General features: G+C 32.8%; 1 protein-coding gene across 4 annotated transcripts in view; it reads left to right on the plus strand.

Annotated features, from left to right (window-relative positions):
- Window positions 1–17,522, plus strand: part of LOC127830974 (uncharacterized) — a 357,196-nt gene that overhangs the window by 199,809 nt on the left and 139,865 nt on the right. For 2 of the 4 annotated variants that reach the window (XM_052355923.1, XM_052355925.1), the window contains exon 6: window positions 5,130–5,297. In XM_052355923.1, coding sequence (XP_052211883.1) covers window positions 5,130–5,297 — 168 coding nt within the window. Of the gene's footprint in view, window positions 1–5,129; window positions 5,298–7,309; window positions 7,389–8,328; window positions 8,379–8,940; window positions 9,002–17,522 lie in introns of all 4 variants that reach the window. The other 2 variants (XM_052355926.1, XM_052355927.1) reach the window with 2 other exon arrangements.

Here is a 17,522-nt window from a genome sequence, read left to right on the forward strand (position 1 = left end):
ATATTTGTTTTGGTTCTCGTTATCTTTTTTTACGCTGTTTTAGAGCGGCTTCGTTCACGATTGTTGTGACTTTTCCTAGTGCCGTTTGTTATTCCCCGCCATCGGCGGATGGATATTGTTTTGGCGTTGTCTGTCCATCTGTTTTTCCGTCCGTCCATCCTTCCGTCCGTCCGGCACTTTTGTGTCCGGAGTTATATCTTGGAAATGCTTTGGCGGATTTCATTGAAACTTGACATGAGTATATATATGGATAAGAGGATAATGCACGCCAAAATGCATTGTACACCATCTGTAAATAACGGAGTTATGGCCCTTTGTATCTTGAAAAAATGCTTTTTTGTGTCCGGTGCCATATCTTGGAAGTGCTTTAGCGGATTTCATTGAAACTTGGTATGAGTATACATATAGATAAGAGGATGATGCATGTCAAATAGCATTGTACACCATCTGTTAATAACGGAGTTATGGCCCTTTTGTTTCTCGAAAAAAATGCTTTTTTGAGTGGCAAATATAACACTTGTGTCCAGAAGCATATTGGCAGGGGATATCAATTCAACGAATTTGATTGTTGTTATAGTTTTATCGGGAAAGAGGGTAAGTTTTCCGCATTATCAGAATTGAACTTTCGAATTGTATTCAACTGTTTATAGTTTTACATAATCACCCTTGATTGATTTTTTTTTATTTCTTTGTTGTGTTTTTTTCCATATAGATCTATTTTTAAATTAAGTAAGGATTGAAAGCTTCTTACATTATTACTTCGTTTTTGCCATTTTAATGGAGCAGAGGACAATTTTGATTTAATAAATTTAATACATAAGGACAATCTAATATGTCTGTAATTGGACCTGTCATATTAATTACTAAAATGTAAATATTAGTTTGATATTTTCTTGCTTTATGAGTAAATTTATCTTTGGGTGCCAAAAAACTCAACATATTATGATGATAGAAGGTGATCTGTTCAAATAATTTAATAATATAATTTGATCACTAAGTTTTTAAATAAAATGATATATTTAATAAAATAAAAAAGATATGAAAAAAGATGAGAAAAAAACTGCTTACGGAAATTAATCTGATTTGATCTTTTAAAGGCTCAGATGATGGTTCTGCGAACCTTAACACAAGTGAAGCAATGTCACTTGATTTGACATCATCGCAGAGCAACTTAGATCAGCTGACAGTTTCAGGAAGTGATAAGACAGATACGGTTATGCCTACTAGTTCGGAAAAATCATCAAATTCTGGGAGTAAAGAAAAGCACAAGCCTTTTACTGATGATGAGTGTCTAACTTTGACAAAGAAATTGCTCATAAATTGTCAATGTTTCGTACTGAAGTGTGCCACAAAAAGAATGTTGAATCATCTTTATATCAAAAAGTTTTCTCCACTGTTTACTTTCTTATGAAAGTTTTTGTATCAAATAGGAAATTGTTGCCATTGGTAGATATGATTGAAAATGTCTTTTTTTTAACCACAAGGCTGCTGGTTCACAAAGGGATTTTTCTGTAACTTGGTGATACAGTCAATGATAGTGTACTAGAGAAAGCTCACAAGGCCCAAGTATATGGTTTGCTGACAGATGAAGTATCAGATATTAGCGTGACAGAAAATGTGATTACATTTATTCAGTATTTTGATTAGGAGCTAGGTAGTGTGCAAACATTATTTCTTCCCTGTCAGAACATTTTTAAACATTTCAGCAAATGCCAAATCCATCTCTGATCTTCTTCTTGAGTCAATAAAACCAGTGGGCTTGATCTTGGTAAATTTACAGGATTTTCCTCTGATGGTGCATCGGTAATGGTTGGGAAAAAAGGAGAAGGTTGCTATATTACTTAGACAGAAGTGCCAAACTCTTATTAATATTCACTGTATATGTCATAAACTCGGCCTCTATTGTACAGACAGCAGTGAAGGCATAAAGTATGTGAAAGACGTAGAACTTGTTCTAAGGCAGCTATAAAACTATTTTGAAAACTCACCCAAAAGAATGGCATGTTATCTTAAGGGGTGATGCTGCGATTTTGCTGATTTTTTTTTCCACCAAATAGATTTTGTTCAAAATTTATATTCAAGTACTATTTACAAATACTATAAGAAAAATGAAATAAAATTATAGGGTCACCGGCCTTGTTTTGATTTTATTCACATTTTTATAACATGTTCTTTTTCATTTAAACTGGAAAATCCCTAAATGCCTATATATATATATATATATATATATATATATATATATATATATATATATATAATAAGCTGAGATACATTAAATACCATTGAATTACACAACACAATGCCAAAAAAATTGAGAACAGAAGTTGAATTAAAATTTGTTTACATTTTTTATGTCACCCCAAAAAACATCAAACTTTTTACTATTTTTAACACCAAAATGTAATTATTTTTTATGTCATATAGAATTCTGCAAAACTGCTCAAATATGTTCATCTACGTGTTGTCATAAAACACAAATAAAAGGGGTCACCGCACTTTTAACCGAGATTTTTTGTTTTAACAATCCCTACCGTCTACGATAAATTTTATAAAAATACATGAATTAGGAAAACCCAAGTACCGGTACAAAGATTGTAAGAAATATGCATACACATAAGAAATTGTTTACAGTCTTAACTGGGATCACAACAGCTTACCAAAAGACATTAATAAAAAAAAACAATATTTTATCACAAACATAATACCATTCAGTATAAAACTCGAAGTTTAATAATTAATAATTTACATGTACTTCTTCACTGATTTCGGCTTGTTTTGAAGTTTGTTATTACATGCTTTAAATTGATAAATTTAAACGACATGACTAAAAAGCTCCAGTATAAAACAAGAATGAAATTAAAGAAATAAAAAAATTAAAAAAAATTAACCCCACCTGGGATCGAAACACTGACAATTGAATTATGAACCAACTCGGTCATTTTTGATGATACTGATAACACAAATATTGAGTTGTGATAATAGCATCATCGGTGTTGCTATAAATATATTCTCGGTAAAATAAACTGCCGTAACACCCCTTAAGGTACAGATGAAACTTAAAGGATTGAATTTGTGCATCTAAGAATGTTGCTTCACGCTTGAAGAAAGCCTGTAGGACCAGGTGGTTTCGTCTTGATTCTTCTGTTACAGCAGTCTACAATGACTATGAAGCTTTATTACAAACATTAGATCTTGCTAAAACAGAAGATGCTACAGCTTTGGGACTTTCTTAGAAAATAAGAAACATAAAATTTCTTGGTGTTATTTACATTCTGCGACATATACGTCCTGTGTTGTCACATCTGTCAAGAGTTTTTCAGAGGAGCTCTTTCATTTGTTCTGCCATTATCCCTGAAGTCAATAGTGAGAAAAGACAAACTTGATAGTATTCTTCAAGAAGAAACACCAATTACGGCTTTGCAAAGTAATATAGATTCAATTAATAACATCAGTGCTGAATTCTCTTTGAACTCAAAAGCCATGAATGAAAATCCGTCTTTATTAAAAAATAACATTGCTGCTTTGAAAGACAATATTGACCGAAGGTTTACTGATACTTCATAAATAATATCCTCATTTAGTATTTTTGATATCCAGGGTATTCCAAATGATACAGCACAGTTTAAGGAATATGGCAATAGAGAAATACAGATACTACCTTGACATTACTACAGAGGATAAAATAGAGCAGAATTGTCTGATCAGCTTAAAACAGGGTGGAATGGAAGAAATACCATCTAAGGGATATTTTGAAACCAACATTTTCACATAACTCTACATCCAAGATGACAAGCACAGAGTGGTGTTAAATACAACTGCTAACTGTCCCTGTATATAAGCAGTTCTTCCCCAAGATAACATTTATTGCTGAAGTTGCAGCTTCACTTCCTGACACAAATGCCTGGCCGGAGAGAGGAGCAAGTTCTTAAAAATGTATTAAAACTATACACAGGAATAGAGTTTCCAATGATATGTTAGAAGCTTTGTTACAGGTGACTATAAACGGGCCAAGATGTGAGGATTCTGTTGACATTGTTAAGCAGGTAGTTTCGGAATGGCTCAGTATTAAAAATAAAAATAAATTAGCACAACCTTTGCCAGTGAAAACCCTGTGATGTTATTAGATCAGGAAGACTTGAGGCAAAATATCAAAGCAGCTATTAAGACATTTAACTTGGAGGATGATTATAGCAGCAGTTACAGTGATAGTGACTCTGACTCTTGCGAGATGTAAATAAAATGTGAGATGAAGTTCTCATCAGGTAAAATTTATTGTAATAGAAAGAAAATAATATTGTTTTCCTCTCATGTCTTATTTCCTTTTTTGTCAATCATGAATTGCAGCCAGAGCACTGATATCTATTAACCAAAGTTGCATATTCATTTTTTTCTCGGGGTGCTTTGCCCTCCTGAACCCTCTACCAGGGCATTGCTCTGGACCCACTGGGAGCCTTGGGGGTCCCCAGACCCCCGGCCTAATCTGTTGCTTTATTTAAAAATTCTATTGTTCCAAATAATAATGAAAACACTGACCACAAAGAAATAAAAAGCAGCGTTTTGTATTATGTTAAGTAAATGTTACCAGACCACATCTAGTGTTAAATTTTCTGCTTGTGCTATAAGGAACACAATTTTTATTTTACGCAGTATGTGTTGATTTTGTTTCAGTGTGAATGAATCTTTTAAAAAAAAAAGTATCATTAAAGTTTGACAACGTTATATTGGGGTCATTCTGTCTGATGGTGGTTTGTGAATGCTGAATCAAAGCTTTAAGGTTCTGAATCTCCCTTATATGTTTATATTTAAAAAAAAATCAGGCTTATAAATACAATCATCACCAGGCCTGAAGTATACAAATAAAACTTATAATTGGGCTGTGTTCTGTGAAAATGGGGTCTGCATAGGCTAATCAGGGACGACACTTCCCGCTTTTATGGTATCATTCATTTACAAAAAGTTTCTTCTTTGCAAAAATCCAGTTTAGGCAGAAAGTGTCCTCCCTGATTAACCTGTGCGGACTGCACAGGCTATACTAGGACGACACTTTACGCACATGCAGTAAACCCCCTTTTCACAGAGCACATCTCAATGATATTTGTGCTATACTTTAAGTTCACTGACCTTTGCAGATGACTTCAATGCAGTCGAGACTGGCAGGTATTCAAGTTGGCTGCCTTTGTCATGCGAATGTGCCCTGGAGAACTGTCATTGGCCGGAGACGTCCTATAAACTTGCAGGCAACTGTAAAACAGAAGACAAGTGTCTGGCCCATCAACAGCTCAGCAAGCTTACTGGCGGTAATAAGATTTGTTGCAACCATTTATCAAAAATGAATGTGCTGTTAAGATAACATAGCTTTGTCTAGTAAAAAATATCTACCCTCCAAGTTTTAGCAATTGTTTGTTTCTTTGAAATTTATAATTTTAAAAATAGTTCCATTTTTTCCCAGTCCTTTTTCTAGCTTATCTGTCAATTAGTTGATTTTGTTGTTAGGCACACCTGAGAACAAAGTGCTCATTCTAAGCTCTAATAATTGATGCATGTCCAGGATCTTTCTTGTGTCATTAACTTTTAGCTCTTAGCCACGTGTACATTCCTCACTTTTAATTCAATCTTTATGAAAACTGGCCAAAATATTTGACAATATCAAGACCTAGTTTGACTCTGGGCTATATGTGTCAAAAACAAGGTTATCAAGTCAAATCTTAGAAAAAACTCTTTAACCACTCTTAACCCTTTCTCCCATTTGAAACAAAGTAAAAATTGATTTTCAAACCACCATAAAACCATAACAGCCTGCAAGTAACTCGCAGTCTATTCAGGTTTTATGTTGTTTGCTGCTCATCAGTATCTAAGGGTTTGAATTGAAGCCTTTGAACCTTGAATCTAGTAAGAAAGGTCTTTAATTACATTTAACTTTCTAAATGACAACAAATGCGTAGAAATACATATTAACCCTTTCCCCATCAGAAGCAAAGTGAAAATGGCTATGTGCAAACAGCATAAAACCAGAACAGCCTGCGAGTAACTCGCAGTCTGTTCAGGTTGTATGCTGTTTGCTAATCATCCTTATCTTAAGGTTTGAAATGAAGCCTTTCACACTTTAATAAGAAATGACTTAAATTTAATTAGATTTCAAATGCGTCAAAATGCGTTTATAAGGGGTAAGGGTTAAGCTGCAAAAGGTTACCAGTCTTAAAGCCACATTTACAATGTATGAAACTTGGTCATAAGGTTTACCTTTTGCAATATCTAGATTTTTGGACATGTCCATTAAAAAACTAGGTCAACATGTGAGGCCTTAAGAAAAACTTGTTACCAGTCAAAAGGTCACATTTATGATTTAAGTTTGGTGAACTTGTGCTGTGGTCTTTCAACATTCATGAACATATATTTACCAACCAAGTAAATGTTCACCACTTTTTAACTTTCAGTGCCTATTGCAAACTCCACCCTTTATGTAGTGAAACTGTCTGTATACACATGTAGATCATTTAGCTAACTTAAAAAGATTTATCTTATGGTTGCCTTTAGAATCAGTCTTATAAAGGTCAAGGTAATTTTGCTTCATAATGAATAGCAGCAAACAGGTTGTTTCAGGTCAATATATTTAGACCAATCTTCACCAATCTTTATGAAACTTACAATATATCGCTTATTGGTGCAAACAGGTTCCATGTTCCTTCTTATTTTAATGTCACAATGTACCTTTATGATAAAGGTACATTGTGAGCATTGTAAAGTTTATGTACCAAGGGGTGAATTATCAAACTTGCATCGAGGCCTAGTTAAGGATAAGTTTCAAAAGCCTATTGATTATTGAATGCACTCGAGTCTGTTTCGTGGGACTAAGATCCAGTAATTAATGTCTTAGTAGGTGATCTAAAGAACGCTCCCATAGGAGAGGGGATAAAACCAGTGACCTTCTGGTTGCTAGGCCGACATCATGTCCACCGCACCATGGCAACCAGTTTAGGATTGTATATGGGGTGTATAGGGGAAGATCTATCATGACCTATCATGGGAGTCGGCTTAAGGTCAAGGTTACTATTACTAAAAATAAGCATTATCCGAATACCTCCATTAAACGACCACTGCAGTTAGCACAGGCTAATCAGGGACAACACTTTCTAGCTTGACTATATCTTATCTAAGAAGAGACTTTCTTAAATAAAAAACACTTTAAAGGGAGAAAATGTCGTCCTTGATTAGCCTTTGCCGACTGAACAGTCTTATGTGGGATGACACTTAATGAAAAGGCTCTTTGTATTCCCAGAACGAGGCTCAAATGTTTATTTCTCCCTGACAGAGTGTGAGCCGTGCCCCTGGTACGCTGACAAGGACCAACCTGGCTGCTGGCCATGTGTCATTAATGTGACTCTGCTGAGGTAAGGGGGCCTTTGTCAAAATGATACTTCCAACAATAATAGTCTGGAATATATAATGGAATATTATGTGCTTAGCTGTTGAAACCGTGTTCTATTTCAGAGCATGTTGCTTTATTTGTGATTTTTCAAATGCTCATGGTAATTGTTATGTCCCCGAATTGAATGATCGGGGGTATATTGTTTTTGGCCTGTCTGTTTGTCTGTCTGTCATTGTATGTGTCACAAAATTTTAACCTTGGTCATTACTTTTGCAATATTGAAGAGAGCAACTTGATATTTGGCATGCATGTGTATCTCATGGAGCTGCACATTTTGAGTGGTGAAAGGTCAAGGTCATCCTTCAAGGTCAAAGGTCAAATATATGGATTCAAAGTGGGGCATTGTGTTTCTGACAAAAACATCTCTTGTGTATTTTTTTTATGTAAACAAAATCTTGGGAAGAGTTGAAAGATAAATGATTTGTGTGAAAATTTGGAACAATTTAACAAAGCCAACGATGATTATTAGGTGACATTGCTGACATTGCTGTTTTTTTTTTAAAGAATGACACTGCAATTTTAACCTTAAAGTGTGCTGTACTTATCTGTTCATGTATTACAGCTACCAGCATATTTTAAATAAGATATATGCAGTTAACACTTTCCCACTCAGAAGCAAAGTGAAAATGGCTATGTGCAAACAGCGTAAACCAGAACAGCCTACAAGTAACTCGCAGTCTTTTCAGGTTTTATGCCATTTGCTGCTCATCAGTATGTTAGGGTTGAAAATGAAGCCTTTAAAAACTTGAATATAGTAAGAAAGGTCTTAAATTAAATTTTACTTTCTAAGGGACTACAGATGCGTCACAATGCGCAACTAAGTGGTAAAGGGTTAAGATTCTAGATCGTACTGAAATGTGATATATGTATACATTAATTGTTGTGTTTTCTGTCGTTGATAGGTTGGGTCGTCCTGACCCCAATGCTCGTGTCAGAATGACAGCCACGCCCAGTAAGTACCACTACCACAGTGTTTCAAACATCTCCTATGGTTAAGCAAGATTATATATTGAAAGAAAGCAAGTCCCGTATGTGTGACATATATCCCTGGCCATGGTTTCTTTACAAAGAAAAGATATTTTTTAAAGTTGTATTATTCAGATGTATGATTACAATTTTCACTGTTCACAATTGTGTAAAGATAATAGCATTTGTTTAAAAATTATTTATATTTTTTTTTGTATTGTTTAAAAAATTAAAATGTACATTTATAAATACATGTACATGTACGTAAATCATCATGTGCGTAACCCTTTTCCCCATAAGAAGCAAAGTGGAAATTGCTTTTGCAACCAGCAAAAAACTAGAACAGCGTGCAAGTAACTGTAAGTCTGTTCAGGTTTTATGCTGTTTGCTGCTTATCAGTATCTAAGGGTTGGAAATGAATCCTTAAAAACTTTTAATTTAGTAGGCAAAATATTTTATGAAATGTAACTTTATACGGGACTACACATATGTCAAAATACATATCTAATTGGTAAACGGTTAATTTATATTGTTTGATTCTTTTACAGATGAACATGAGCCCTTGTACACAACTATTGTCTCGGTTTCATCAGTGCTGGGAACACTTGTGTAAGTGTTGGATGTTATTTGTCTGTGTCCATTCACATGACGCAGGCGTACGGGTTTGAAATTTGAAACAAAATTGTCTGCATTTATGCTCACCTGATGGCAAAGTGTGTGCTTATGGTTACCTTTTTGATTGTCATTTGTCCATCATTCTTTTTCCATCATCTGTTGTCAGTTATCAACATTTATTTTGTGCACACTTTTGAAACCTCACTCTTGTTAAAATAATATCTCTTTCAAGTTTAAAAATGTTTCCCTTTGGCTTAGAAACCGAGCAGCTGGGTCAAGGAGATTTTTTATGTCCCCCACTATAGTAGTGGGGGACATATTGTTTTTGCCCTGTCTGTTGGTCTGTTGGTTGGTTGGTTGGATTGTTTGCCCCAACTTTAACATTTGCAATAACTTTTGCAATATTAAAGATAGCAACTTGATATTTGGCATGCATATGTATCTCATGGAGCTGCACATTTTGAGTGGTGAAAGGTCAAGGTCATCCTTCAAGGTCAAAGGTCAAATATATGTGTCAAACTTGCTCATTTAATGTACACTTTTGCAGTATTTCAATATTCAAGATAGCAACTTGATATTAAGCATGTATGTGTATCTCATGGAGCTGCACATTTTGAGTGGTGAAAGGTCAAGGTCAAGGTCATCCTTCAAGGTCAGATGTCAAATATATGTGGCCAAAATCGCTCATTTTATGAGTACTTTTGCAATATTGAAGATAGCAACTTGATATTTGGCATGCATGTGTATCTCATAGAGCTGCACATTTTGAGCGGTGAAAGGTCAAGGTCAAGGTCATCCTTCAAGGTCAGAGGTCAAATATATGTGGCCCAAATCGCTCATTTTATGAATACTTTTGCAATATTGAAGATAGCAACTTGATATTTGGCATGCATGTGTATCTCATGGAGCTGCACATTTTTAGTGGTGAAAGGTCAAGGTCAAGGTCATCCTTCAAGGTCAAATATATGGTAAAAATTGCTCATGTAATGTCACTTCTGCAATATTGAAGCTAGCAATTTTATATTTGAAATGCATGTGTATCTCATTGAGCTGCACATTTTGAGTGGTGAAGGGTCAAGGTCAAGGTCATCCTACAAGGTCAAACGTCATATTAAGAAACAATATCTTTAAAAATGTTTATCATTATCAAGAAAAAAATCTTGTCTTCGCACATTTAAAATGTAAGCAAAGAAAATATTTATTTTCACGAAATGTTCAACGCCTTTATTGTTTGTTTCTATAACACATTTAGTTTAGAACATTGAGTTGCTATGACTTATTAAACACACTTGAATCGCCTTCCGTATCATATTGAAATGTATTTGCACGATGATGATCTGAAATATTAACGATATGATGCTATCTTTTAAAAATCTTTTTCTAAAAAAAAACAATCTTTTTTTATCACACGCTTTTAAATTCGCAAAGGAAATTTAAATTTAGATAAAAGTCTTGATGAAAAGTTGAAAGTTGTTTGCATTACATTACTTAAGTTGACATTGCATTGTCATTTATGCAAAATTATTTTATACTATTGGTCTTTCAAACAAAAAGGAGCCAATTTAACACTTAAAAAGCTACCTTACACATGTTAAATATGAAAAATATTTGTAATGATTATATTCAGGGCTTTTTTTCAGCTTTTTGGGAAGATAGCCCAAGGCTTTGAAATTGGGAATTTTATCAGCATTTTCAAGAAATTGGGAAAATAAATTGAGATTTATAACTAAATAAATTAGTTCAGCATCTTTAATCTCAAACACCACAAACACCATCATGATCAACAGTTTTCCACATAATAAGCTCACACAAAGTCTTCAGTCACATCAGGCACCATTTAATTAGGAGTCTTTTTCATGTAAAATTTTGAATTGTGCGACATCTTTGTTTTCCATTTAGCCGAATCACAAAACGCTTGAATTTCATCGCAAATATTATAAGCACCTGAACAACACGGAGAATATCGTGCACACGAATAATGCCAACGTTATCCAAATCGAGGTTTAGTCTAAACCCGGTACGAGACCGTATTGGACTGCGCTTTGTTAAAAAGCGAAACAGCGGATGTCATTAGTGTTTTTCCCCAATTGGGAATTTTTAAGCAAATTTTGGGAAAAAGTATACTTTTTGCGATTGGGAATATAGCTGAATTTCGGCTACAAAATAGGGCCAAAAAAAACCTGATATTACAAAGACAATAAGTGAAGAGCAAACTTTTTCCACATGTATTAAACAAGTTATTTGAAACTATAAACACGTCATTGCAGAGTTCAGGAATTTTTTAGTTATCGAATATTTGTCAAGCGTGCTTATACATTCCTTTTCGAAATCATGGTCTAAAATGACAAAAGTGTCAGATCTTTTTTTATCTATTTAAAAAAAGTTTAGAAAGTTAGTATTTATGTAAACATCAAGTTAAACCTGGAGAGTCCTTTTGATTGCATTTCAGATTACTTTACATGAAATGGTCATTTCAGCAAAATAATGCAATACCAAACAAAGAGTAGCCACTTAAATCCTTATAAACCAGTGTTACACATGTTAAAGAAACAGATCAAAACGGTTATATATCATAGAAAGCAATGCGCAGCATGTGATAAACTGCTATTCATTTAAGGAACAAACTGCTTCCACATGCCTCTAGTGTTTGATTGAATTTTAAAATATGTCGTTGCCATGAAGAGTTGAGTAATGTGACCTTTAAGATAGGCATTTTTGCCATTTAAAATTATAAATCTGTGAAACACTACTCTTAAACATTTGAATTTAAACATGCAAAAGGGCATAACATTTAAGTTAACATGTGCAACACACACACATTTCATGCACATAAATGTATTTATTTCATGTGCCCATAAACTAAGCTTATTAGCCATGAGCACGTGTGCAGTGTCTGTGACAAAATGGTGCAGAGATATTTTAAAGTTAGTGACAAAGCTCTTGATTTCATATGTGCCAATATAGACCTTTCAACATAATTTTCACTATTATTAAGAAAAGGAACTCAATTAAATTTGTTTTGTACCAAACCAAAGAAGTTGCCCTTCTAGTAAATGAAATGTTTGAAGCTAGACTATTATGTATGAAATATATAGTAAGTGGAGCTATGTTACTCACCCCGGCGTGAGCGTGCAGATGTTAAAGTTTGCGTACCACCCAAAATATTTCCTATAAACAAAAGCAGACAACTGTATCAAGCATTTTGTAAGAATTATGGCCCTTTTTTTACTTAGAATATGCATATTATTGAAAAATCTATGTTAAAGTTTGCGTACCACCTAAAATATTTTCAATGTCCCTTGACATATTGCTTTCATATTTTGCAAACTTCTTAACCAACATGACCCCAATCTATAAACAAGAGCAGACAACTGTATCAAGCATTTTGTAAGAATTATGGCCCTTTTTCCATTTAGAATATGCATATTATTGATAAATCTATGTTAAAGTTTGCGTACCACCTCAAATATTTTCAATGTCCCTTGCAGGGCTTAACACTAATTTTTTTTCAACTAGCCCGTTCGGGCTAGTAAATGCAGAACCTACTAGCCCGGACCAATCTTTCATGTGCCCGACCCAAGTATTATCAAAACCTTTATATTTATCATTCAACTTGTATTTTCTTGTGCCTGGAGATGCGCAATTATGATTCAATCATTCTTATTAGCTTGCCTTACTAATGCTAGCCTAATGAATTCAATATTCATCTACTTAATAATAGTATTATTATATGATAAGTATTCTGTAATTGTCAAATGAATTACAATGTAATAAAGACGTCATGGTATCATTTCTTTTCTTTTAATCAGAACTTTCAAAACTTTAAACATTAACAACTTAATATGAGTATTTTGAGTAACATCTTGATGTTTGACTAGATAAACATGGCACAAAAAAGAGAACATGGTCACAAACTGGAAAGTTTCAATATACTTGTCTTTGTCACACTTCACACATAATACTGAATCAGCATAATAAACAACAAGGAGAGACCAATATATTAATGTTAGACTAGAAAACATGAATCAATAAAAAACATGATCAACAACAAGCTTCTAAATACATGTCTTATTCACACTTTGTACACATAATACTGAATCAATGTAATTGACGTACATTTCTGTTCCTATAAGATCATCTCCTCGGGATCATCAAAGTCTGGTCGTCTTGCCCTCTGTCCACCATGCCACCACATAGCAAGAGCCCTTTCAGCGTTGTAGTCTGAAAGTTGTGGACCCTAGAGTGTGATTATCATGAAGTAATTCAGCATTTTAATGTTCAAGCTGGCCCTCCAATCTGACTTGATGCGTGCCATTGCTGAAAATCCTCTCTCGCACACAGCACTTGAAACAGGAATGCACAAAATAATCTCCACCAACATAATTACATTTTTGAAGGTCTCTTTTAAGTTGGGATTGGTGAAGAGCCTGTTGTAGAAATCTTTTTTTTTTTTTTTTTTTTTTTTTTTACCTGCAAAATTTTATTCACTCCGTAGAATATTACATACATTATGAATTTCATATAACAAAGTAGTTCATGTATAGCAATTTGGTAATTAATTTCAAACATACATTTATATACAATTATAATTGAGTTATAGTACAAGTATGTAACAACGACAACATACACTAGTTTGTTCAATACAAACTAAATTAGTGTTGAATATAAGTATGTACATATCATTTAACATAAAAATTGCACATTAGAAAAAAAAAAAATTAGTATGGGTGCTGAATTGCATTATATACGCAAGCTGATAATGCAGAGTTTACAAGAACAACAAAACAAATTCATATGTATTAGTTGAATTATGTGTTATGGTTAGTTATGTCATTATATGTGATGTCAGTAAATATTTTCACAAGGGACCATATTTTTAATTCCTCATCTGATTTAATTGTGCTTTTGTAAATTTCAAAAGTTTGTTTCATTCTGTTTACAAGTCCGTACTTTGAGGGGATTCTGTTTTTTCTTTGACAATGAAAGATATACCGTTTAAGCTCTAGGCAAACTATATTTAAATCATTCATTTTTGGATTAATAATTCCAAGTACTAGATCCTGACATGTAATGGGAATATGTATGCTTGGTCTACTTCTACGAACAATATCAACAACAAATTTAATAATTTCTTGGGTATATGGACAGTTCCAGAACAAGTGAATTATATTTTCAACTTCCAAATTACAGAATGTACATAGATTATTTGTAACAATTTTCATTTTGAACATTAGGGATTTTGTTCCCAATATTCTGTGGACTATTCTGTACTGGAGCCATCTGATATATGTTTCCTTAGTTAGATTGAAAACAAGTCCATGCACTTTTTTCCAATCAATATTTAAAAATTCTGAGTTCCATTTAGTGTTACAAGCTGGAATGTCATTGTTTTGAATTAATGTTTTATAAATATGTTTCTCTTCTTTCGGACTGGTTAATATTTTTTTTATGTAAGTTGGTAATATGGGTCCTTTAGTGTTTTTGTCAAAATTTGGCAGGTCTTCAAAATTGTCAATGTATTTCTTTATTACGTTTATTAATCCTTGGTACAATAGGAAGTTTACATTTGTTCCAAGTTGTGTATCCAAAGATTCTTTGGGAATGAAGCAGTTTCTTTCTATCATTATGTCTCTCACAAACCGAATGCCTCTTTCATATAGACATTTAATATAGATAAAGCTATTGCTAATTTTAAAATTATGATTATAAAAAAGAGGCATATCTAAAATATCATCCCAATTTAATATTGGCAGCTTTTCAATATACAATATATAGTTTTTCAAAACATCAAGCCAAAATTTATTTCTCAAGTGTAAACATATTTTTTCGGCATACATTTTACCAGTATTGAATAATATTTTAAAATCTATTAACGATTTAGCCAGTGCATAACAATTTCCTTCTCCTGACACTATTCTTTTAAGCCATGTTATTTTCATGTAATTTTCAAAAGAACATATATCTATCATATTTAATCCACCTTCATTATAATCTTTAACAATTACTGTTTTTTTAATTATGCTCGGTCCTGCCCAAATGAAGTCATAAAAGTATTGATTTATTGTTTTCATAGTGTCTACGCTTGGAGTTGGTAGTGATACAAATAGATGAATAAGTAAAGGTAGAAATAATGATTTAACAATGGTTATCTTTCCTAGAGGAGTAATATTTCTGCGATTCCAATGACTTATTGATCTTTTAATACTTTCGATTTTGTTTTCAAAATTTGTCATTACCATTTTGTCTAAATTAATATCAAACATTATTCCAAGAACCTTAAAGGTAGTAGCTCCCCATGTCAGTTTGTATTTAGTTTTTATTGATCTAGTACTATATTTCATAGAGCCTATCCAAATTAAATTAGTTTTTTCATAGTTTATGTTAAGTCCAGAGTATAATGAAAATTCATGAAGCATATCTAATGTAGAATTAAGAGATGATTCTGATCCGTCCAGAAATAAAGATGTATCATCCGCAAATTGTGATATTTTATATTGTAGGTCATTTATAGTTATACCTTTAATTTCTTTGCTTTCCCTTATTTTAATAGCAAGAATTTCTGCACAAATAATAAAAATGTAAGCGCTGATTGGGTCTCCTTGACGACATCCCCTTTCTATACAAAAAGTATCTGACAAGAATCCATTTATTTGTATGGAGGCCATGGTATTATACAAGAACATAAATATCCATTTTTGAAACATTGGTCCGAAATTAAAAAATCTAATAGTTGTTTCTATAAACTGGAAGGACAAAGTATCGAACGCTTTTTCAAAGTCGATTGTCATAAGTAACCCAGGTAAATTATTATCTTCAGCATATTTCAATATATCGTAAAGTAATCTGGTGTTTTCACCAATAAATCGACCTTTAATGAAACCTGTCTGATCTTTGGAAATTAAAATATCAAGTACTGTCTTTAATCTATTTGAAATGGAACCCGATGCTAGTTTGTAAACTACATTTAATAATGTCAATGGTCGTAAGTTTTTCAGGTAACATCTCGGTTTGTTTTCTTTTGGAACACAAGTAATAATTCCATGTTTTTGTGTTATGGACAAGGAATTTGTAATAAAAGCATAATTTAGACTTCTCACTATGAAGTGGCCTAACTTACTCCAAAAAACCTTAAAGAATTCCGCAGTGAATCCATCAGAACCTGGACTTTTATCATGTTTCATATTTTTAAGTGTTATTGATACTTCTTCAATATTCAGCAGTCCTTCTAATGAGTCAGATTGCACTTTATTTAATTTAGGTATATTAATATTACATAGATCAGCATTAATATCGTATTTTATTTCGTTGTCATTTTTATTGTATAATGTTTTATAAAATGAAACAGCTTCTTTTAAAATATCGTTTTGCTCTGTTAACTTAGCCCCGTTTTCTAATTCAATAAAAGGTATAGACTTATTTGTATAATGATTAGATTCGAGCGAGCAAAGGTATTTTGTGGGTTTTTCTCCATCTTCCATCCATTTAGCTCTAGAACGAATAAGAGATCCTTTAAGTTTACTTTCCCTCACATTTTCTAATTCATTTTGTAGCTCACGGAGTTGGTCAGAATTAGTTTCAGTTAATGATTTTTGAAGTATATCAATTTTCTTAATTAAATTTGATTCATGGTTTTTGTTCTGTTTAGCTTTATATGATGAAAAAGAAATAGTTTTTCCTCTTATTTCCATAAGTAATGTTTCAAGAAATAATTGGTCATTGATGACAAACTGTATGGTGCTATTGTGAATATTTTCTATGTTTTCTATGTTGTAGATAGGTATACAGTACTGTAGTTTAATATTTTCTATCAAAGTATTAATGCAGTTTAAATAGTCAATGTCCTTTAAGAGTGAATTGTTGAATTTCCATAGCCCTTTTCCATGTGCTACATCCTCAAAAATTATTTCTAGGTCAATGATGGAATGATCTGACTTATAACATGAATCAATAGTAGATTTTCTAATTTTGGATGACAGATTATTTGAAGTAAGGAAAAAATCAAGTCTAGCCTGTTGTAATGGTGTTAACCGTCTCCATGTATATTGTTGGATAGTGCCATTTAGATATCTGAAAGTATCAATTATATTGTTATCTCTTATAATAGATTGCAGTGTATTTCTTGCATTTTTATTATTGTTAATAGATGCATAATTTTGATAATCTAAGTTTACATCTAATACACAATTAAAGTCTCCACATATTATATATTTATCAGTATTAAAATCTGTTATTTTTTTTAAGAGGTCTGTAAAAAAAGTGGGCGTATCTTTATTGGGCCCGTATAATGTACATAAGGTAAAACTGTTTGTCATATATGTCAAATCTAAAAGTAAGTAGTTTCCAAGAGAGTCATTTTCAATTTTATTCACTGTGATTGGTAAGTTTTTTTTAAACAAAACGCAAATTCCTCTTGAATTTGATTGCCCAAAACTAAAAAAACAGTCTCCATCCCATTCTGAATATATTCTATTTTTCATATCAGGAGTAAAATGACAGTCTTGGAGACAATAAATGT

The sequence above is a fragment of the Dreissena polymorpha genome, chromosome 5 (genome assembly GCF_020536995.1).
Source record: "Dreissena polymorpha isolate Duluth1 chromosome 5, UMN_Dpol_1.0, whole genome shotgun sequence".
Lineage (NCBI taxonomy): Eukaryota > Metazoa > Mollusca > Bivalvia > Myida > Dreissenidae > Dreissena > Dreissena polymorpha.